This window comes from Melanostigma gelatinosum (assembly GCF_949748355.1).
Source record: "Melanostigma gelatinosum genome assembly, chromosome: 16".
Classification (NCBI taxonomy): Eukaryota; Metazoa; Chordata; class Actinopteri; order Perciformes; family Zoarcidae; genus Melanostigma; species Melanostigma gelatinosum.
In genome coordinates, this window is record NC_136649.1 from 11,039,067 (window position 1) to 11,064,144 (window position 25,078).

At 43.1% G+C, this 25,078-nt stretch overlaps 1 protein-coding gene across 1 annotated transcript; it reads right to left on the reverse strand.

Annotated features, from left to right (window-relative positions):
- Positions 1–2,362: 2,362 nt before the first annotated feature.
- On the reverse strand, positions 2,363–23,967 carry palm1b (paralemmin 1b). Its single transcript, XM_079286708.1, has 6 exons — positions 23,624–23,967; positions 11,187–11,229; positions 10,207–10,287; positions 6,091–6,206; positions 5,915–5,985; positions 2,363–5,669 (listed from the first exon to the last, which is right to left on the reverse strand). The coding sequence occupies exons 2-6, from the start codon at positions 11,226–11,228 to the stop codon at positions 5,290–5,292; spliced, it is 690 nt and encodes a 229-aa protein (XP_079142834.1). The 5' UTR covers position 11,229; positions 23,624–23,967; the 3' UTR covers positions 2,363–5,289.
- Positions 23,968–25,078: the final 1,111 nt, after the last annotated feature.

The window sequence follows — 25,078 nt, forward strand, 5'->3', positions numbered from 1 at the left end:
GGCTGTTTAATCTTATGATTATACAGCACATGTCTGCAGCATCAAACACACCTTCAAAGATGAATACCAAGGAAGTGTCTTTTGTGGCGCATTTAAATGAGCACCAGTGTCCACAACATCGGTTTTGTGTGCGGTTTAAAAGGGCTCCTTTACTTCAGTGAAAGTACCAATTCAAAAATACTTTATATAAGCAAAATGCATAGCCTACACTTAAAATGGCACTACAGTAAGAGGACAGAATAAACTAAATTATCTTGAAGTAGGCTACTCATGCAGAAAGGTGGCCCATGTGAGTGCTTATTAAATTAGTATTTAATAAGTAATATATGTTAATATGTTGATGTGAAGTACATCAACGTTGAATGCAGTACTTGAGTAAATGTTCTTAGTTGAATTGATTTCACCACTTTAAATATAAGATCCCCCAAGATTAGAGTCAAGCAAATTGTTGTTTACTGGTGAACCTTAATCCAACACTGGTCATGTTGGGAGAATTATGAATCCAGTCACATAGTCATTATGACCAAAACGTTGTGGTCATTGTGGTTTGAGGGATTCTGATTCAGGGCACACATGGGCTGCAGTTTATCACCACTCAGCGTGATGTGTGAACAACAATACTGGTTTTGGTGGGGCACAACACAATCAGGATGGTAATTGCCCTGATACTGTTTGTCAACACAAGTATCATTTCAGGAAGCAGTGCTGTAGAAAACACAGTTGTTTGAAATTGCAAAAGGAAAGAGTTCTGGTGTGACAATAAAAGAAGGAGACAACACAAATACAACACAGCAAAGAAACCACAGGTAAGTTAGGACGCACAGCTCAATATGCACACTGGTATCATGACAGAAGGAAGCACAACACAAGTGGGAGGCCGTTATGTTCACTCTGGCTACCTAATTTATAAGAAGAAGAAGAAGAAGAAGAAGAAGAAGAAGAAGAAGAAGAAGAAGAAGAAGAAGAAGAAGAAGAAGAAACCGTCATATCAAGAAACATACAATTATTTAATTCATACAGTGCAGGCTTACCGGTATGTATTATTTTTTTTGGAAATGAGGTGAAGGAAGTGAATGATAGCTCTGTCTTAAAAATGTAAAGTTGAGAAGTAACAAGTGGATAACTACAGCAGCACAAAGAGTCAAATTGTCACAGCTGGTGATGCGTGTGAATAAGACGTGTGTGTACAGTAACTTGTTCCTGGAAAATATTTCACAACTGGTGCTGAAACAATGTTGCACCACCAAGGACATCGTGTTGATTTCACTGGTTCGCACAGGTATTGGGCAATATATTGTTATTTTGTAGTGAATGAGGTTGGATTTGAGGAAAATTCGTTTTTTTGTTTCTGTTTGGTTGCCTATCCTAGTTTGTGCCTCATACTGGGGTAGCAGATGGCTTACGTTTAACAAATAATGACAGAGGAAAGGTAATTATATGTTGACATAGCAGCAATACGACTTAGCGTCATCCTCATGGGACTGCTTTCTTATCATACCTTTGGAAGTCATTTTAAATGATAAAAAATGCCACCTCCTTTTTATTTCCAATGACTTTTTTAGATTCCACCGATGAAACCCAGGACAGTTTTGTGTTTTCTCCAGTGTTGTGTCAGCGAGAGCGTGGAAGAGCGTAGTCAGGGTGTGACCTAAATAACGAAAAACAACATATTCTCTGTCTCGTGATGTGGAACACTTCTGCCACTTCTGTTGAACGGTAAAATCTGTCTCATCACAGAGAATGTGTCAACAAACTGAATCTGCCACGTTCATATTGGGCTCACGTGAATCTATTAATTGTTTTTTAATCGGAGCCAGAACTGCTGCAGCATAGAGCAGTGTAGTTATGTTTTGTTAAATAGTGCATAGCTGACCTCCATCTGATGAATGCCCTGTTTAAATGCCCCTCTGCCTTTGTCTCCCTCTTTCACAGTATATTTGACAATTTTCGAACAGAACTAACTTCCACTACAGAAGACGTATTGCTCTCTAGTGGCATGTTGTGGGTACTGCACTTCACAAAATAACCTCCTAGCCATTTATGCTCATTACCACTGGTGGATCTGCTCTTTATAGCTCTATTTCATGTTGCTATAACATTTGTGACACCTCTCCCCAAATCGCACCTAACTGTACATGATTCATTCTTCATAAATGAGGGGTATAGTAACTATTTTCCTCATCGTTTTTACCAGACAGCTGCATTACTACAGAAGGTCGTCCATCTGTGGCTCCATCAGCCGAGAGGCCGAAACCACACACATCGTTAACCGTGGCTGACATGGACACTTCTATCTACTATATGTGCACGTTTGGTTGATTACATACACGCTTATCTGACTTGCTGTAAACAAACAGTAGTTTTATTCAAGATTAAACATTTAGACGACCACAGAATAGATGAACAGGCATTGGTCTAACACAAGGTTGCTTTTTCTGCTGCTGTCCCAGAGACCCACAATCAAGCAAAGCTTTAGCTCAACAAAGTTACATGTATTTCTATGTTTACAGATGTATGTATGCATATAGATACGCACACATGTGTATACACTGCACATTGACTAGTAGCCAGTTAGTCTCCTGCATTAAGTTTGTATCCCCAAAATTGTTTAAACTTTGAATGTAGTAGATTTTGTTAAGTTTCTCAGATGTGAGGAATAAAAAACGTAATCTGTCGGCTACAGTAAAACCAACAGGATCCAAAGTTTTTTTCAAGACACCAACAGTGGTCTGCATATTACCTATTATATGAGCTGCATTCACTTATAGTTATCATGAGAAAAATGAGAATGATATTCTACCATAGTTGTGAAGTACCCCTCTCGAGTAGAAGGCAGTGTTTACATCGGGTCATCATGACCAGGAGCAGAGCAAGTAAAACCCCGGCCGAAAGAAATGGCGGCAGACAGACCAGTCCAACCAACTGAACCTGACAAAGGCACCAACAATACACAGATGGTCATCTTTTCTTTTTAAAAACACACACGTCAAATACAATATGCCGCCTCGCAAAGGGGCCATAGGAAAGAAAAAAACGAGTCAATGTCAGAAAGAAAGTGGCAAGTTGTTCAATTACAGTGGAACTGTACATATGGAAAGCATAGACTATAATTCATCTGTCCACGCCTGTTGACCTCCCTTTGGAATGTTAGAAGGGATCATTTCTCTGGTGGTAAATGTAGACAGGACATGAGATAATGCATCTGGCACTGAAGGTTGCGAAAGACTCGTATTCAACGAATGCAGGAGGCAGTAGATTCCCACAATCCCCCCTCACGGGCGGGCTGAGTGAGACAGAGGGAGGGAGAGTTGAAGAGTAGTTGGTGGATGAAGAGTGTTCGACGAGTCATGAGACTCAGGGCTAGCACCAACTTCAGAGGTTTTTAAAAACTGCGTGTCTCCAAGCATAGACGGTGGGGCTGTGTTTGTGTTCGGCGATGACGATGATGGTGATGGTGTGTGGGTGAATCAGAGACGGGGATGAGTCTGGGGTGGGGGGAGGAAAGGGGAAGCATGACCCAGAACGTCAATGGCCTCTATGTCTGCCAAACAAATGAGTAAACTATAGGGCCCAAATGTTTTTCAAATCGGCTTTCAGGGCTTTTAATGGCTATGGTGTACATGTACGGTTTATCTTGCTAGCATCCTGCACTTTTTAAATGGTTAGACTGGACTTTCTTATAGAATAATTACGAAAAAAAAGCTTGGGGAGCTGGGCACAACCAAATTCGTTATATTGTCTTTTTAGACTGATAAAGATTCAAGGTCCCCAGAGAATATTATTATTAGTGAGAAGTGCCCCAAATCTTTTTCATTTTGCTGCAAATCTATTCAAGCACTGTCGGGCCGGCGTCTCCAGACAAAGAGTCAGGGGTTAAACTGGGAGCGAGCAGGACAGAAACCAGCAGCCGAACAACACACGGTGAAATTACAGCATATCATCAGATGTTTATTTGATTCATAAAGAGACAAAAAGCTTCTTCTTTTTTTATTCTTTTTACGGTGAGCTGAGCAAGCCCGCCTCTTCTCGTTATGGTAGAACTAATCCCAATTTAACCCCTGGATTTACATTCATGTGAACGTGATAGAGTATAAGTAAGACCTAACAAGTGACAAGACAGTCAAAACAGTTGCAAGGCTTCATGCAGTGCTACCTCATAAGATTCACATTGACTCTACTGTTTGGAGAACAAAATGATTCAAGCATTTCGAATCGTTGCGCAATGGTTCGACATGACTCTATCGATCATAAAGTACAGTATCCATCTTATTTAAAAAACACAAAAGCTGTGATCTTCATGTACATGTGTCACGTATAGGATCTATGAGAAGCTAATGCGGTTCGCAATATGGCCGCTGTTCTCATCAGCCGCTTTGTCTCTGTGCTGTAGATTTATTTTTAAGCTTAATGCACATCTCTAACACTGTCAATTTCTATCAACTGTTACTGATAGAAAGACGTGTGTGACTAAATATATGAGCACATATGAGGCTAAGAAAGCACAGACACTTGTTATGATTGTGACGCGATTCTGGTAGTGCTTACAAGCCTACATGCAGTTCATGGTGGGAGATGATGTCGAGCACCAAAAACAATAAATACCTTGTAAAAAACATAATCCCATATCAATATATTAAAATACTATTTAAAATAATATCTTAGACAATATTGCAATTTGAAATTGACCGATAAATAGTTGGTAGGGCTACACAGAGAAATATATCCTGTATATATATATTTAAGTGTCTGTGTCCTTCATAGTTTGCTGTTTTGACTTCAATGATTTGAAGTTTCCAGATTTCCCCCAGTTGGTAGCAGTACAATCCAGAGAGCTCATACATTTTCTTTTTTTCCAACAATAATAACAACGAACTTACAGTACATAGTCCCACAATAAAGATATACATACTGAATACAATATAAATGTCAAGACAGAAAAATAGAAAAATATCGATAGAAATCAAAAGGCAAATACATGTCGGAGAAAGTATACAGAGTGAAGTGTACTTATGAGTCTTTGTGGTTCTTGTTGTTGTAGCCGGAGCTTGTATTGGCTCTCATTGTTGGTATATTGGCTGTGTGACTGTACTTCGGATTCCCCCCCCCCGTCCCGTCCCGTCCCGTCCCGACACACACACACACGGACACAAAGTTACACACATCTGCAAATACAGACACATGCCATAGCACACAGGCCTGCAGGTGCAGGTGTGTACTCACCCACACATTCGCCCTCACACACACACACACACACACACACACACACATACACACATACACACACATAGCTCACATGACCGTGCAGCACTTGCAGGCCTGTTTCTTCTCCTTTCCATTCTCTCCTTCCTCTCCGCCTCCGTTGGCCTTTTCTTTATCCGCCATGCTCCCGTTGGGTGGAGCCTGCTCTTCTGTGGCCGCCTCTCCTCCGGCCTTCCCTTCCCCGTCCTCGATCACGACAAACTCAGCCTTGACGTTGCCGTCAACACCTTCCATTCCCAGAGCCGTGCGGGACTCCTGCTCCTCCTCAACGGTTTTGTAGCCCATGAACACCAGGGTGACGGGGTTGTCCTCGCTAGCTTGGTCAGGACTGGGACCTAGCAGCTTGGCCTCGATCCCCGTCACCTCTCTCTTGGGGGTCTGACCCGAGCCCTGCACTACTCCATTCTCACCTAGAGGTGGCACCAGAGTGTCATTGAGAGACGAGGGGAGAGCAAAAGGGAGAGAGGGTGGTCGGGGAAAGTCAGAGAGATGGAGAAAGAAAGGGAATATTGTTTTAATGACCTCCGGCGGAGAGGAACAATTTAATAGAGCAAATGAAGAGGCCAATATTAGCTCGCTTTCTCTTTCCGACACAGGTATCCAGGCTGCGTTGCTATGGTTTCCCGTGTGATGCTGCCATGGGTACTGAACTTACCTCCATTTTCTTTGGCCACACCCTTATTGGCTGGAGGGTCTGTCTCCAGTTCTTCAATCTCTTGCTCCAGCCTGACTCAGAAACACACACACACACACACACACACACCGTTCGCTTGCAAATAAAACACTTTTCTGGACAAAGATCGGACACGCAGGCGTTTTTTAGATGCTGACCTGAGGATGACCTGCTCCAGGAGTTTGGTCTTCACCTCGTCCTCATGCAGACGGTTCTGAGTCTCCTCCTCCGCTGGAGCTCCATCTAACAACCAGCGCTCCCTCAACGCCTTCGACTGCAAGAGGACATCACAAATACTGACATGTTGTTGAGAATGAACACGGAGAAAAAGGCATGTAAGAGAATGATTCTATTTTTAATTTGTGGCAAAGAGATCATGATTTCCCCCTGTTTGGTGTATGAGTGTGTACATCAGCTGTGATGAAAAGAGCATAATCAGGGAGAGGGCTATTAATCATGCTTCTTTCATCAGGAGCTGATTCATTCATTAACAGGACTTCAATCACCCAAAATGCAACACGTTCTCACTTGGAAGAGATCAGTAGTATTTTGACTGAGAACGACGAGCCGTTTAGCTAATCTACTACAAGAATCGACCAGCGATTGTGTCCAGCACTCCTGTGCTGACTGCTGCCACTCAGTGATTCTGTCACATACTTCAACTGCTGCCAACTTGTTGTTGCCAAGTGGACTGTGGCACATAGCCAGGGCATCAAAGAGCTGCACAGAAAAGATCCAAACAATGGTATAATTATCCTGTTATACTAAATTGAGCACGGGATTGGAAATGAAGATAACAAGATTAAAAACAAAATAGTTCCTGAACTGCATCAAACATCTTCATGGGCAAGTTGAGAGCACCGACTGTGACTAAATGTACTTGTAAACTGAGTGTCATTATAATTACTGTAAAGTTAATTCTAGGACAAGATCATTGAATACCCCCGTATGAATTATAATGAAGCATGACATGGGAACACAATGTAGCCTATAAACTTTGTTCTGAGGTGGATTCTTCACTTTATTATTCTCTTACCTTCCACTTCTTTATCTGTTCCTCAGTCTATGTTTATTTCCTCTATCTATTTCCAAACAGCCCTGTATCCGTATCTTGACCCCACATCCACTTTCCCTCCTGTAGATAAGCTTGAATCAAAGCAAATACTTGGCATGCTTCGAGGTAAATATAACAGTGTGTTACTCGCAGCTGTTATTAGACCGTGCAGGGCAATTCAACCCTGCGTGGACTTACGGATAAGTGTTGGAAGAAGCTCTTGCTTTCACGAGTTGGACTGAAAATCTGGACCTGTGCTTGATTTGAATTCCTCTCCAGTGATGCAACAAGAATTTCTACAGCAAAACCCCCCGTTTGTTTTTTCCTTCTTCTCTGACTCGACCCCCGCCCATTCCCCTCTCTTGTATGCATCTCTATCCATCATGAAGTTCACGAACTTTGTGGTTTTGCACATGTTGTATTGGGTAAGGTTTTACATGTCAGAGTGTATCTGTTTGTATCTGTTAAAGGGCCTGTTGTTCTGTTTTAACTCTTACTTTCCCCCATTGAGTAATTCAGCTCCAGACATCCAGCTCAACAGAGCTTTACGGCGCACAGTCTCTCACGGTGTAATTCAACACTCTTCATACCGCAGCCCTGCATGGTCTCCAGGGCACTGAATCTTACCCTGCTTCCCTCTCTGTCTCTCTACTCTCTCAATCTTCCTCGCTCTCTCGCCACACCCAACTATCGCCTGACATCACGTAATGTACTCACTCATGTGCACGCAAACACACGCGCGCAGACAGACACACACACACACACCAGTCTGCACGAACAGTCGTAAAGCCGGAGCACTGAAGTTACGTCTCTCTCCATTGTTCTTTGGAGTAAAAGCTGTTAACGTAGCAGACAAAGGGCGGAACTGTGGTACACACAGTTACACTCACTCACACACACACACACACACACACACACACACACACACACACACACACACACACACACACACACACACACACACACACACACACACACACACACACACACACACACACACACACACACACACACACACACGCACTTCCAAATGTACTGAGCAGCTGCAGGGAAAAGACCTTTATTGCTAAATTAATTTAGCATTTTTCCTTCTACGAATTGAAATCCCAAAACTTCTTATCCTTTGAAAATACAATAAATTTTCTCCAGAATGATTTGATTTTATCCTGTGTAATTCTTATTATTTTATCAACTATTGTCTTCCTTAAAAATCGTTTAAAGGAATAGTTCAGCATTTAGGGAAAAAGCTTTCTTGGCATGAGCTAAATGAGAGAAGATTAATACCACGCTTGTGGTAAATATGAAACTACAGCGAGGAGATAGTTAGCTTAGCTTAGCATAAACACTGGAAACTGCTAACCTAGCTCCAAGTATGTCCCCTATAAACGGTGCGTTTTGCAGGTTACAATTAAAGAGACTGCCAGCTGCTGCATGCATAATCATATCTGCCATGGCTGCTTAATTAAAAACACAACTCCTATTGCCGAATGCTTTCTGTGTTAACAACATTGTATTCGTTCATCTCGCGATTATGCCTGCACTGTGAGAGTATGTATGTTTGCGTATGTTACTGTATTAGTGTGATTTAATGCTGGGGCAGGTACACCCTTATAAAAATGTGCTTTGTAAACGGAGACATTTATTGGGTTTCCCACATGAAAGCAGCCTCTGGAAAAGCAATACCTGCTGTGGTTTGCACAAAGAGCCTTCTAATGCTCCTGTACAGCGTGATTACACTTCCCCTTTGTGTGTGTGTGTGTGTGTGTGCGCGTGTGTGAGACGAAAGCGGGGAGCGGTGAGTGTAAGAGCCCTTTCCTGTTGGTGGGAGTGGGACAAAAATCAGTTTCCTCTGCCAAAGCCCTCTGCATTGTCTGAGGCTTCTGTGGTCTTTCATGAAGCCACGCACACAAAACCGAATACACACACACACACACACACACACAAAGGTTTGCTCTGGAAATAGAAAAAGTGGGAGCATGCCAGGGCAATGGCGCAGGTCACAGGCACTGCTGCCACAAACGCACGCGTCTGCGTTGGCGCACACACACCTTTGCTCGTATCTGTGACCTGCCGAATTGTCCGCGGCTGAAATAGCTTTGATAGAGCTGACACATACGCTGACAAAAGCCTTGGCTCTGATATAATGAGTGTGTGTCCACATGCAGGCAGATTTGAATGTGTTTTTTAGGGAGTGTGTGTGTGTGTGTGTGTGTATAAACAGCATGTGGAGGAGCTGCTGGTGTTATCTACAGACCATTCTGAACATTCCGTGACAGCAGCAGTTGGGGAGTATCTCACTATGTGGGACTGATAGATTTAAAAGGAGTTGCTGAGTTTGACTTTGTAATTTGGGTGTGTGACACTCACACATCGAGCTTAATTCACAGAAGAGACAGAGCTGACCGTCAGTGTTTCTGGTGAGGCACGTATCATGTTATACCTGGAAAGAGTTCTCAGAGGATGTTGAATACAGTGCTAGGTGCAAATACACCCTTTCACTCAAATGACCTCTTTCACGGCCATTTGCAGTTGCGCAGCCTGTTATTTGCAGTAGTTTAATTAATTTCTTTTCCCCTACCCGCATTCCGCGAAGACCTGCCTAACTCTGCCTCTGATTGGCTGGTACTCGTTGCCTTCTTCGCAGAATTTGTTGCTGATGAACAAGATGAGTGGAGGGGTTAGAAGGGTTAATGGTTTGAACTCTAATGTGGATGTTTTCACAAGGATGGCAGCCTTCTTGTATAGTGCTCTCATTCATAATTACAATGTCCTGGTTAAAGGAGACAAATGTTGCTGTGCACTTTGTCTGTTGAAGGACCAACATTACAAATCTGCTGGAGATTAAAATGCTGATGCGGTGTCATAATTTAACTGAATGTTCACAGGAATGCTAACATCTGGACACTCTATGATTGTGTCCTCTGTGCACACTGTGATGATCAAAGCTCAATATGGTGCAACTTTTTGGTCTCAGATCCACAACTTTCCCTGTGAGAACTTCCCAGTGTTTTGTTGTGTTTGTTGTAAATAGCCTGCTTAAAAAGGTTGCAATAAAGAAGAGCATCACAACCCTACTGACTGTGCTGTAACTAACTCAGTGACTTCTAAACATCAGCAAACCTCTGTTGAAAATGATTCTCACAAGTGCAGTAGTACAAGTAGGGCATGTGCATAATGTGAGCATGTGTTTGCATGTGGAAGGGAGTGTGTGTGTGCGTACCTTGAGATGCTGGAGTTGCCGTCGGTCATCATCGAGCTGCCTCCTCTTGTTTTCAATCTCTGTCTGCCTCTTCCTTTTCTCCTGTTACAACACACACACACGCACACACACACACACACACAAATTACTAGAACTGAAACTCATGGATCTGATCGAACAAAACATACTTTGTGTTATAGTGCTGATGATTTAATGGTAACTTTTGATGACTGAGTACATTATGTGTCAGTCAATGTTTATTGCTGAGTGTGTCTGAAAAGTAAGAGTGCGAGAGAATGAGAGGGAAGTTGGTGTACAGTTACCGTATGTGCTCTTTATTTAAAGGGACATAACATTCACTCCGTATGTCAAGTCAATTTTCGGGGAAATGTTGAGAATTGAATTGATATTGAAGTTGGTGTTTTGTGATCCTGATGTTGATAATACGGTAGAAGCTTTATTTATTTATCATACGACATGAAGTACTTTTATTTCTGTTGGCGGACATTTCAAAGTTTTGACATTTCAGCAAATTCGGAAGATAATACATGTAATGATTTCCTAAAACCGCTCAGAACAAACCAAATGTAAACGTGCTTCAGTTCTTTGTCTGCCATTAATTCTCAATGCTTTGTGAAAACGTATATCTCGACAAACGTAATTATACTGAGAACCTAGATATTGTGTGTCTGAAAAGACAAAGAGAGAGAGGATGAAACAGGCCGAAGCGATGAAAGACCCAACAGAGCGGGACACAGGCAAGAGAGATGCTGAGAGCCGCTGCATTAGCTTTCTGTGTCCTCTAATGGTTGAGGGATATGGGATCTAAAAGGTTGAGTCATTAAGACGGGCGGTCAGATCCTGACAAGCAGCAATGATTTGCTGTTTCTACAGCCATCACTGTGTCCTGATGTGCACTCTGTATGTGTGTGTGTGTGTGTGTGTATGTGTGTGTGTGTGTGTACAAGAGAGAAAGGAAGAGACGTATACAAATAACTTACAGCGATGGCCTGGAGTTTCTCCTCTTGGGACATCTCAGCCATCCTGAAGGAAGGAGAGAGAGAGAGAGAGAGAGAGAGAGAGATTTAATGACCACCGTTATCAGACATGACACACAGTGACAAACAACTTTCCTCGCATTCGTTCACCAGACATTTACCTTCCAAAGACTTCCCGGTGACTGAGGTTAAATATGTGTCTGCTCGCGCTGAATCAGTGTCTCCTTCCTGTCAGGGAGAGTCAGTGAAGGCATGCTAATGCGCTAGCAGGACACTGCTGGAGATTCCTGCTCTAATAGGTTCCAGACCAGAGCTCCGGGTTGGAAGATGGACAGAAGCACAGCTGGTATTTACTGGGGAGACCCCAATGTCACAGTCCCCCTCAGTAAGGGCTGTGTGTTTTTAAAGGGATACTTTATATAAGCGTATAATGCGATGTAACCTTTCCTCATTCAACATGAGAATTGTTGTTTGGCAAAAATGAATTTATTTTTCAAATTAAATCAAATTCAATTTCAATTGAAAGATTAAGATTAGATCCAAAACAATTACTTGATGAATCTATTAATTGATCAGCAGTAAATTAAGCATTGACAATTTTTATTATCGACCAATTGGAAAAAAAACTGAAGAGATCTTGGAGAGGTTTTCTTTTTTTTCTGCCATTTTATAGAAGATTCTAGAAGATTCATTGATAACTTGAGAAATCAAATGCAAAACAATCCATAATGAACATATACAACGAATTACTCGCATAAAATTAACAAGGGATGACGTGTTACCTTAACATAGATTTAATTATTTTGTCATGATACAGTAGCAAGAGCCTCTATGAATATTACAGTGTGTGACTGGAATGTGTTAAGCAATGTAGCCCCAAGAAGACGCTCTTTCTACAGATCGGAGGCGGTTGATGAAGCACACCAAGCGGCTGCAGCATCTTAACAGCCGTGTGCCTTTTCCAGCCCGAACTGAAACTGTATCACAAGGCATATGGGATTCTGATTTCTCCGCACTGGTTGAAACCAAACTCTTACAAAACAACGACGACACAACTACACTCTACATAACTCCCCACCCACCCCTCTCCACCGCCAGTAAAGGGTGTTAAAACCGTTTGATCGTGTCACTCCTCCTGATGAGCGGCCAGGACACCCACTGTTACTGTGACTTTGCTTGCATCATTTCCCAGAGGAATACGAACAAAGCTTGAATTGTGAACATGTCAATAGAGAAAATTGTTTCTATCTGGCCCCTTGCTGTAGGGTCGGTCACATTGCTATACCCTCACAAAAGAATGCAAGGCAACAACACTGGCTCCTCTTAAAGCTTAAAGAGGCATACATTTTCGGTCATGCATGTGAGCCCACCATCGGCTCACATGTAGCTGTACGACTCACAAAAACCTCAGTGGTTTATTATGGGAGGCCACTCTTTAACATGCACGCACTCCCAGCACACTCATTCAAACACCCCACTGATCTCTGCTCTTCTACCAAACCACATCACCATCACATGGGGATTTTTTTGGAGAACAAGTGAAACCACAATCATCACCCCCCCCCCCCCACACCACACACACACACTACTGTCTAGTTCATGTATTCTTTTATTTTTTTTCGCCTTTAGTACTGATCCAGCACAAACAGAGAGAATAAAAAAAAACATCTGGAGATGCGCTGGGTAAAAGAGGCTGAATAAGGGAAGCCAGCGCTGTAAATTAATCAACAATACAATATGTTGTGATGAGCTTCATCCAGGTACTGTTTATGCTTTTTGTTGACAGTGTTACAGAACTTATTTTCTGCCATCATTTCCGTCCCTTCCCAGCCCTCGGGTTGCGGTGGAAGCAGGGCAGTTGGCCGACCGAGCATCTGGATCAGTTCATCAGGGGTATGAAGGGGGCCTGGAACCGCCGGCTGCCCATCCTGGCCCCCCGAGAGGTCACTGTGAGCATCAGCTGAGACGAGGCAGAACACACCCACAGCGTAGCTATGACGTGTTTTTACATAATTTTAATTACTGTCTGTTGGAAACATCAGTTGTAAACGCAACTCAAAAGTTTATTGGTGACACCTTAAATATATGACGTCCCAACATGAGCGATACGTACATCTGAGACTGAATAAATGTCACAGGGCTCTTACTTTTTCTTTCAGTTCAACAGAACCTCTTTACCGTCTCATCTGTGATTTTTGAACACTTGATTCTATTTCATAACAACAGGGAATACATATTTATATAGATTTATTTGTTTGTGAATTATACATAAACAAAAGTCTTCAGTCAACATAACATAACATTGTCCTGCTACTAATTTGTCAGTGTAATGAAACAAAATCCTGTTGCAAAGCCCGTCGGCATTTATGAGCATCTATTGGAGCTTTACTTTGAAGATATTGACATCTTTTTCTTCAACCATTTTTAAGAAAATAAGACAAACGTCTAATATCCACTGGTGTTAAATTTAGTCTTGACACAATGCCATTATATGAGATATTTGGCTCAATAAAATCGTCAAAAATCAACAAAAAGAAAGTTCTTCCCTGATTTTGGGAAATGGTCAACTGAAGGTCCACTTACTCGCTTTTCCAGAGCTATCAGCTGTTTTAGCGGCTATCTCCTGACTAGTTCCACAGATCACAGCTGAGTCATCTCATGACAACTGATGAAGATGAAAACATTTTCTTAGTTTAATTCAGTTAGTCGACCTTGAGTTCAGACTACTTTGTCAAATAAAAAGTGAGAATCGAATCAGGAATTATCTGCTCAAAAAAGAAGTTTGCGAGACTAAAAATCGGACAGTTGTGGTGCTACAGAGATTCAATACCAATGGCTAAACATACAACAGTCTATCTCAAAGCAATCAACGCTCAAACACAGTGGAAAATCTGCTGTGTGTCTCTGTTATGATCAAAACTACCCAGTTCGTGCCAAAGTTAACAACAGATGTCCACTGGACCGACTGAGAGTTAAGTGCTCAGACCTTCAAAGCTTGTCCCACCATCCAAACCTAAATTTGAATGCTAGCACTGCTCCTCTCTAACCTCTGGGCTACAGCTGTAATGAATTTTTAAAGATGTATTGGTAGAAAAATATGTCCACCTTGTCGGAACATCGTGGGCCTTTGTCTTGCTGCCTCCCTCATCAATGATGGACAAACAAGGAGACAGGAAAGCAGACTCAAAGACAAGCGTCTTTGCGGCATTGGTTAGAAGAGTAATTACATTTTCTGACCGAGAAAGGAAGACATCGAGGGAGGCTGGCAGTCGCTCACAGACAGGCCAGCAGAAACATATTGAGACACAGGATACATATAATAGATCAACAGGACTGAGGGACAAAGCCGTCTTAGCTGGCAGTCGACGTACAAACAACAAACTCAAACAAGGGATGTTTCTTGTTGATATCTCAAGGCCGGTGCAGGGCAGACGAAGTCAGGGAAACGGACTCATGACCAGCCCTATTCCCTGTTGAGTGCACTGCTGCTGTAGCATTTCCAGGAACACATGATCTGCCTGCATAGAGCACCAGCATCCTCTTCTAATAGCATCACGGTCCTCTGGCACCAGCAGTCACTTTACACATCTCTATCTGCACTGAAATGCCCTAAAAGTGATTACCTTGATGTCCAAGGCACTCAATGAATGATAATCCTGCTGAGCGTCTTTGTTTGGGGATGTCATGATGACCTTAACATGGATTTAAAAACCCTCATCTCTCCAAGGTGAGAAGCAATGCTTTTACAAAATGATTGTCCTTGCTGCAACTTTTAAAAGCTTGTTTTTTTGTAAAGGAACCAAGTACGTTACAGCCAATTGCATTCATGTGTCCTGAAAAGTCGATTAAGAAACATTGTATTCATTATTTCCGCCACACAGTCAGCAAGTACACGCTGTACTGATCTGTACATGAGACCAGTCACACTGTGTGACTCTGGGACGGCCGCGGGCCATCCACATGCGTCTATCTGTAGGGGCAGATTACACCAGGTCTCAGCTAATCTAGGATTACCTAAAACAAACACCACAACAGCCTTGAGTTGGACTGATTCTGAGCCTGCCTCCCACACTCACACACACTCAGATGAGCAGATTTCTTTTTTAGAGCTTGTTTTCTTGCATCTGTGCTTCATAAGATTGTAAACAATTGACCCAACACAATGTTGCAACCATACGGGATGAAACGGAATGATAAATAACAAAAACATGAATAAATAAACAAGAACATCATCATTTTCACAAGGAGAGTTATGAAAGGACGAGTCTTGTGATGTTCCATATTTCTGTTGTTGTCAACAAATCGCATGGGACCACAAATAAAATGATCGAGCAAGCATCATGTGTTAAAGCCCTTATTTTTCTGTTCCAATGACCTTCACTGTTGAAAAGAATATGCTGAACATTAATAAGTCACACTGTTGATGTTAACATGTCCCTTCATTAAGATAAACTTGGACAGTGTAGTTTGTTTTAAATCAACCCCCAAAAACACCATCCCGCCTTAAAAGCCCAATAACGCAACGAATCCGCTGCTGAAAATAGCCCCCATTAAATCCACAACTTTGAGTAATGTCAACAAAAGAAGTCAAGATGTTTTTTCATTTTGTTTTTAAGTAAAAAAGTATATTTTCATGACATGTTTTTCAAGATTATGAATCTGTATAAATGAAGGGGCTTAGGGCCCAGAGCTACAGACAGGCTGAGGAAGTATTATTTTTACAAGTTGACTGTGGCAAACATATAAAATATCACCGTAAAAGGAATGTCCTACAGCACCACACACTCAAAGAACTGTTGGCCAGTTAGAAACCATCTCGTTCACCAATCAGAGAATAGAGAGGCAACAACTTAGAGTCATAGTAACAGGTATGTTATGAAGACAAGTAGCCAAACAGAAAAAAAGATGAATGCCACTGAGAGAATCACACTCATTTCACACTGTTCGTATCACGTAACAAATGACAACAAATACCTTTAAAAGTAGCCTCTAATGGTTCCAGTTATACAACACTGGCATGCAGCATCTAATAACCTATTTCTACGAGCCCTTCTTGCCGTATAAAAGGGAAACGTGTTCACTCAGGTGTTAATTCATAACAGCAAGAAGCTTTTAACTGACACTGCGCAGGCTGCCATAATAATAAAAAAACACCCACACACACAAGCACACTCACACAAATGAACACCTGTAGAAATACGATGGAATTGAGAGGCCAAGGACAAATTGAATGACTTACGAGGTATACTATTATTTAAAATCTGGACAGATCGTAGCTGTGAACTTGATTTCTGGCTATTCTTGATGAATGAAAAAAGCAGAGACACACACAAAATAACACTGTAAAAACAAGTGTTGCTAATGCAAAAAAAACAACCTAATGCTCAATTACACTGTACAGTCAAGTCACACACTGAAAAAAACGTTTTCTCTTCAGAAAGAATGATGACTGTGAAAATGACTCTTGAGCTTAATGATCCAGACCCGGCATTAGAAAACTATAAGAGTCTGAAAGAGGAAACTAATCTGAAATCTCCTTCACACTCACTGAGTTGGAGTGGCACTTCTTTCTCCTCCTCTCTACTCCCCACTTCCACAGCTTCCTTCCTTCAGGCCAAAAGAGCACAGGGACAACTCTACTCCTCCCTGCCTTTCTGCCCAGGCCACACACACACACACACACACACACACACACACACACACACACACACACACACACACACACACACACACACACACACACACACACACACACACACACACACACACACACACACACACACACACACACACACAATCGTGTGCACTGCCAATAAAAAAATTGAGGAAGTCCGCTGAGGTCACATGTTAGTGTTCCAGGGGTCAGAGGGGAAAGCTCCTTTTACCCCCCAGAGGTCAGCCATGAATAACGCTCTGTCAGTACAGAGGAGAGACATTGTGTGAAACGGCCACGTTCAGAAGCCAAAGAGCAGCCACACAGACTGAGGCACGCGGGGTGGGATGAAGGGGTCAGAAGGAAGTGACAGTCAGTTCTTTGCTGTAGTTTTTATCATTCGTCAAGCTCCAGAAACCCATAATACTCCTACGGTAAACAGCGGTTTGCGTGTAACCCGAACACTAAAGGTCTTCATGCCCAAGCTAAGTTAACTCGGTGACATCAATCGAGATATTTCTTTCGCAGGTTATTAAACAACTGTTTTAACATGCTGAGTAAAATCAGTGTTTTGTGGCAGAGTTTGAAAGTGGTGAAAAGATCTGGTTCAGCTTTCGGACAGGGATGGTCTGCACCACCTCATTTTAGTTTTTTGCTCCTTCGACAAGCAAACAATCATGCCTGCAATCGTTGCCCTCATTTGTCCACATATCATGTGACAGCGGTTGTGTAAAGAATGAAAAGGAGAGCTCGAGAGGTCAAATCCTGCCCACTTTGTGAGCTGTGCACACCTGAGCAATCGTAAACCATAAACCCCAGAGTCAGAAAGGTGTGGGGGGGGGGGGGGGGGGGATTTCAGATGCTGTTTGACCATTTTTATGGTTCTGCATTAAGTTCTTTATCAGTTCCTAACCTGACTACAAACTTCTGTCCCAGTTCTCCCATGTCTTGTTCTGCCTCTCTGTAAGTCCCGTCTCTTCTCTCTTGATCCTCCTCATCGACTCGCCTCATTTCTTCACTTGACCGCACTCAACCTTCATTACTTCCACGACAATCAACCTTTACACTTCAAATCTGTTCAGTCGTTGTGTTTGCTTGTTAATTTTTATACTTCCAGGGAATGCACGCAGAGTCTACGGCTCTTGTGACACTTTATCGATTGCTGCCGTTTTGATCCCAGCCACTGCATGGAGATGCGTACCGTCTTCGATGTCACAAATAGGCCTGTGGTGGAGGTTTGAAAGCCTGGAGGTCGGTTCATTGCTCAGAAAATCCAAATTTGGGCAACAGGACGGAGCGACAACCAATACGCCTGAGTGATATAAATGGCTTTTAGCTCCCCACCTGGGAAACAATCTGTTCTGATTTACAAGCTGCATCACAACAGAAGACAACAGATGCAGACGTTTCTGAGCTTCTGGACACAAGAGGACAAGATGACATAAATTGAGAGGTAATAAACAGCATGCTTAAAGACTCGGTTGTGTGTAGCAACATCACAAAGCTGCTAGAAGACAAGAAACAAAGGCTCTGAAAAGAGATTCCACAAAAGGTCCATGACCACAATAAAAACAATGCAATGGAGAGGGACGTATGCACTAGCTGTGCTACGATGTGGAGCTGCAACAATTAGTTGTTAGTCAATTAGTCAACTTACTGAAATTTAAGTGCCAACCATTTTGATGAACAATTATTTTTCAAATGACAGATGTGTATAATTTCTTCTTCTTTAATGTGTGGACTTTATCCTTTTCCTGTCATGAATGATAGCAAACTGAAATTTAGATTTATGACATTTTATAGACAATCAAGGAGATAATGGGGAGGATTCATTTCAACAAATAATTAGTTGCAGCTCTAAGACAAAGCAATCTATTCACGTCAGAGTTGGAAACCAGCTTCTAAGTGACCATTAAAGGCCCTTTGCACTCAATCTTACCACTTGGTTTCGCCACTAAAACAGCAACTCTATCACTTGCAATCTTGACAAAAAGGCTTGAATCCTCCAGAAAAAGGGTCAATCTCCCTGCGACTGCTTCTCACGACACAGCAACACTAGAGCAACTGGATTTATTACAATGAGTGTAACGGCTCACAAGTAGACATGTTGACACAAAGGTTCACGTTTACTTGAATCAAACATCGGGCATGGGTGAAAACCAGGAAGGCAGTCAAAGCTATCCAATGGGGATAAGCAGAGAATCATTGGTCCGTGGCTCAGGTAGGCACACTAACAGCTGGAACACTAGGACGCCTGCAAACCAGACAATCTGGCAAAATGTGGGTGGACATGGGCTGGTTTTTACACTGGGAGATTAATGAGTGGAACGGGGAACAGTTGAGCAGGCGGGCGGGGAGGGTCGGATGATGGGAATGGGTTGCTGTAGAGCAGGAGGGAGTGGCTGGATGTGGGGGTGTGACTGGGACAGGTGGGAAAGTCTGAGGGCATTTGGTGGACAGGTAGAGAAATGTCAATGCACAGGCAGGGAGGCAGAATGAACACAACTGAGGCAGACATTGAGACGATGTGTCCCTGGTGAACATGTTCACACACGCCTTAATTTGAATGCATGTGGGCATTGCAATAAAACAGCTTGGGTGAATAAATACCTCCTTTGATACAACATCAGGAATGTTGGCAGATCCCAACAATGTTGCACAAAAATGCTACAAATGCCTTTTTGTGTCTCGTTACTATTAAGGCTCATACATATTCCAAGAAGCTGAGAGAGTTGAAGCAGAATATTGAAATAGGTTGGTGGTTCTAAGTATTGATCAGCATCAACATTACCTGCTGACAGCATTGCTTTTGTGTTTACAGACAGTCTGTCGGACAGCGTCCTGGTGTGCGCGCCGCTCAATCAGCAAACTCTACGTATCCGGATAGCGGAAGCCTACGGACCTGCATTACTGGAGCAGCCTCTCAATGTTAACACAGGAACCATTAGGCCAAATAGGGGCCTTCCCTGATGGCAAGATCCCAATCCCCACTTAAGGCCCTCAAGAGGATTAGGAATTGTTAATGCTAAGTATGTTTGTCCAATATCACCCTGTCCAATCTCTTCTGAGATCATAGAAAAAAAGTGATGCGTTATTTATAAGGGGACAAGACCTTCTATTCATTCTCCTCTTTCCCCTTAAACCAGATGGCAATGTGTGTAAATGTGTGTGTGTGGTGTTAGTTTCAGGTTATCTACAGTGCAAACAGATGGATGAACTATTTCTTATCAATAGTGCCCTTGATAGCATCTTTGCAGCAACACTGGTGATCGTCATGTGAGCGGGCGGGTGTGCGCGTGTTTTAGGGAGGGGTGCATAAGACACACACACACCGCTGAGCACATTTCCCTCTGAGATTAATATGACTTAATAGCTGAAAATGACAGTTTATCAGAAGAAAGACCATCTGTTGGGAAGAGAGAGGAAAAAAAACAAATCATTTCTCGCCTTATCTGTCAAGACAAAGCAGCAGGGAGGGGGGTTTGTAATGAGAGGTTGTCCAAAAAAAAGGAAAGAAAAAGTGACTATCCAGGAAGAAAAGAGGAGGCAGAGATTAATAGAAAGAGACAAAAACAAAGGAGGCAGAAAGGCCAAAGCAGATTATCAAATAACACAACTCTACCATCTGCCCAGATGTTACTCCTCATCTGTGCGCTTGCTGAGCAAGCTTTCACTTCCACTTCCTCTTTTACCCGACACGACCATCTTTGAGCTCAAAAACAGTAACTGGAAGGGCTTCTGTAATGCATAACATACATCTTCGACTACCATGCTGATGGGATTTCATCACCACTGCATGAATTGTTTCTTAATGACAGTAAGGTCATTTGAGGATAATTAGCAATATCAATGACTCTGGGGCTACTCGCTCAGGGCAGGACGTGAACCCGGGAGAGGCCCGCCATTTTCTGCTAATGGCGTTGAACCAACCACTTCTGCCTCGGGACTTTTAGCAAATTGCAGTCATGCATTAGCGGTCTTGGTACTATGTTGACAGAAAAATATTTGTTTTGTGTCACTTTTAATGTAGAAGTTACCTTTAAACCCCTGGCATTTTCATTAAACCTGCATTAGGTTGTGAAATTGTCACGAATTTCAATCTATTGGTTTTGTGTACAGGGACACAAATACAAACTAATAGTTTTGTTGCCTCAACCTAACTGTTCATAGTTATTTTAAGCCAATCCATGATGTTTTTCCTAAACCGTGTTTTTGTTGCTTAAACCTAAATTTTGTTTCGTTGCTAAAGTCATCATGAAAAGAAGTTGTGCCGAGTGACCCGAAAAAACACAATTCCTGTACCTGTACACAAAACCAATAGATTGCAATTTGTGACTACTGCCGTGAGAATGTGTTGCCCTTTCACATACATCCAGCAATTTAATTCATTGTAAATACAAAGACATGTGTGGGCGACTTGACTACGGTGGTGTAAGTGAGCAATAGGTTGTTTCGTTGCATTAATATCAGCAACAAAACGGTTACGTCACTTCGGTGTCCTTTGCCCGTTGAGCTGTGTTTATCAGGGTAGTTGGTGATCGTGCTCTTTTTGGCAACAATTTCACACTTTAACGCAATCATGACAGTTTGTCTCCTGGTTCAGCTCACTGAGGACTTCTGTTGGGCACTTTGACTGTAGTTCATTGACAGTCCAAAATTAGGATGGATGACCTTTCCGGTTACCAGCCCATTTCCCCGATTTAAATTGGTGAAAACAGATCCATCCCTGGTGCCCAGCCTGCCGGGCCAGGAGACAGCCATTAACACACACATATACACACACACACATACACACAATCCATCTTTTTTTCTGGCAAACAAGCAAAGACAGACTAAAATGCACACACAAAGCTGCACACACGCCAACACACACGAGCACACAAAACCTGACACACAGAAATGTGGCTGTGCAGAGTCATAATGCCGCATGATGATTGGGTGGACAGGACAAGTGCTGTCAGCTCTACTGCCAGTCGCTGACACAACACAGAGCAGCCGACCGGATATAGACCCTCAGCTCACACACAGACGGGCTGAGGCCTACGGTGGATTTAACATGTCTCGCTCATACAATAAAATGACAGAACAGACAACAAACGTGCCGTAATCCCTCCTTTTATTCAATAGTTGCGCCAGTGCAAACATGTAATCATCATCGATATTCCTAATTCTGACAAATTCAGTCTTTGCTTGTGATTCTTGAAGGCCACGTAGTGCAATTACTCTGTATAGCTGTAACACAGTACAGAAAAGGGCAACAGAGAGCCCAACATATTGCCACTGGTGAACACTTTTCTATAATTGCACCGAAACACATCATTCCTTGCACTTTTCTTGACATCGCAAACTTTCACTTGTAGGACTAGTTGTTTCTGCTCCTTTTTGACATTACATTACCAATCAAATCCACACCTCGGCTGATATGACAAATGCATGAGATGTATTGCTTAAATTCCCCTCGGAAGAAACTGTCATGAAAAAGGGAGTCAATCAAACAGGTGTCACTGTAGCTACATGACTGAAACAAAGAGTCTCTGTCTTGTCCTTCGAGGACTCACTCTCTCAGAAATGCAGTGGGCGTGTTATGTTTGCAGACTCTATCGTCATGAACTTGGTGGTCTTGTCAACAAATATGTTGTGCACAACAGTGACGTCTGTTCACAGGCCAGAGACCCAGGAGAGAAACAATGGACGCAAGACCAAACCAAAAAAACGCTCTCTTTGTCTGGTGTCGCCTGCTGTGACGGTAATAAAAACGATATTGTTCTATTCAGAGACTGGAATAGAAACAGAAAGATGAAACACACACTCTCTCTCACACACACACACGCACACACACACACACACAGGATAATATGATACTCTGGGAGGACAGAGGAGCCAGTCTATATCACTGCAACCTGAGCTGAAATTAATTTGAGTTACATCTCAAGCAGTCAGGGATGCTCACTCTCATTCTCTGCTATCCAGAAAAAACGAAAAGAAAACGGCCGCCTGGTCGACTGCACAGTGTAAATTCCAGACAGGAGTATGTAATGACCAAGGTTTTTCAGCTCATGAGCGCCATGTTGGAGCAGACCGCTCACATCACAACACACACACCATGAATACTGTTACTCTCCTCCACAGCCCGCGAGCCAGTCAGCATCCCTCACCCCACGGGTGGCGCGGCTGGAAATTCACCGTCGAGGCAAAAGCAGACATCCTGAAACCCTTATCCTCGCCAAACAGATCGATAGGACATGATGCATTATCAAAGGCGTTCGCGTAAACATGTCCCGATTACACCTGTCGGCTGTATCGTGCCTTCAATGTGCAGTACAGTAAAGCAGCCCTCTGGGCATATAACAGGGCTGTTGGTGACATGATCATGCAGCTATTTGTTTTCTTCCTCTTCTTCTGTTTTTCACCCGCAAACCAGCGCGTGACTTGATTGTGAGCTTGTCATCTTAAATTTGCAATTCACGTCCCCTGAAGGATGCTGCGCCTCTTGCGATTACTAGTTGTTACCTCATATTAGGCCGTGTTTACAGAAAGGAATTCCACAAGTGCAGAATGATACCACCAATATTTGACTCATTTATTCCCCCCCCCCCCCCCCCCCCCAACCCTCGTCTCCATCCCTCGTCTCCATCCCTCTGCCATGTCTCCAGCCCGAGTTTAGAAAAGGATGCTGCCGGGCTGGAAGCTTAAATATTGCGCCGCTGCACAGCCAGCCGCTGGACGAGCCACCAAAAAAAGCAGCTCAGCTACAGAAAAAGGACACACGCTGTAAATCACGACTTACTCAGTTGCAGATCCCTTTCCCTTCCCGCCACGGACGTCTTCCAAACAGGCTGTTTATTTCTGAGCGTCAATTCGGAATACGCTAACACCCCTTCCTCCTCTCCTCCGCCTCTTCTTCCTCCTCCTCTTCGTCTTCTGGCTGGCACCCCTTCTGTTATTGCTGAGGTGATGCCGTGGGCAGCGTGAGCGCGCAGCCCGACAATAATAAGACCCCGATTGTTTCCTCTCGAGCGAAAACGACGCACGGCAGACTTGGCTCTGCCCCAAGTGGAAATCTCATGGGGGCTGGGGCGTCGTCTGAAGCAGGTTGTAGTGTAGTTAGTGTGTGGGTGAGAGAGCGACAGAGAGAGAAAGTCAGAGTGGTATGTGAAGGGGAGTGGGAGAGGGGGAAAGGATACGCCTCCCTGCCTTGTGGAGATAAAGGGGGCCCTGGCTGCGCGCGTTGACTGAGGTCCTCCTTTCCAAATGAGGGCCCCGCTGGCTCTCCTCCAGCCTTATCATATGACGTCCAAGGAACTGGGCTGTCTGCTTCAAGGCTGCAGAAGAGGAGTGTACTCGCGGCCTAACATTGGGATCAAATCCAGCCCTCCTACTGGAGGAGAAGGGACCATTCTCTCAGCTGTTCTGCCCCACTCCTCCATCTAGCGGTGGAAAGGCTCAATATGAAGACTTCTCAAGGCGTGCTGTCATTCGGTTACATAAATAACCTCGGGCTCTAAGGGCGAATGGCTTTACAGCCCGAAGCAGGGATTTGGAGCGAGGCTTATTCGATTATTAATTCCGATTTGTTTTTTAATTGAATTTATTGAGTCAGGAATACACTAAATGAATGACCGTGATACAAATAAATAAATAAACATATTTCAACTATTTGGGAGCCGCCTACTATTGTCTGACCCAAATTATTCTGTCACATCTGCATCCAACCAAAATACGTTGCACCTGCCCCCAACATCCAGCAGGTGGTGGTCGTGTTCCAGACTTTCTTACATGTATAAAATGTCACGATGGTCGGATTTATTGTAGGATTGTTGCATAGATTACATCAGTTTTAGATATCCCTTATAAACTGGACACTTCCTCCAAGGGATACAACTAACTTTATGTCACAAATGTGTGTTAGTCATTTTTATCATAAGGGGTTTTGTCATAAAAATGAAATATTCATTTCATATGGTTGATGTTGCAGGTTTGTCTCTGCAAACATTATAAATGTATCTATGTCTCAGGTACATATTCCTTTAAGTTAATGATTACGTAAAGCCTGTGAAAACCTGGGTTAAGAATTCCTCTGACATTTCAAATGTACGGCTAAGTAAGAGTTCAGCATCAAAATACTGAGCTCATCTTCTTTGTTGGCATTGTGTGAGCGGGTTTCATCAGAATTGTGTCATCAGATTTTCACCTGGCTTCCCAGTAGAATTTGGAACAGCGGAAAAGGTGCCGAAGAAGAGAG

Bases quoted from the DNA above. Each gene is read 5' to 3' on its own strand.
- palm1b (XM_079286708.1), bottom strand. From the start codon at position 11,228: ATGGCTGAGATGTCCCAAGAGGAGAAACTCCAGGCCATCGCT. The intron at 10,288-11,186 runs GTAAGTTATTTG...GTGTTGTAACAG, and splicing joins AGAAACTCCAGGCCATCGCT to GAGAAAAGGAAGAGGCAGAC. The intron at 5,986-6,090 runs GTCAGCATCTAA...TTTCTGAGTCAG, and splicing joins CTGGAGCAGGTCATCCTCAG to GCTGGAGCAAGAGATTGAAG.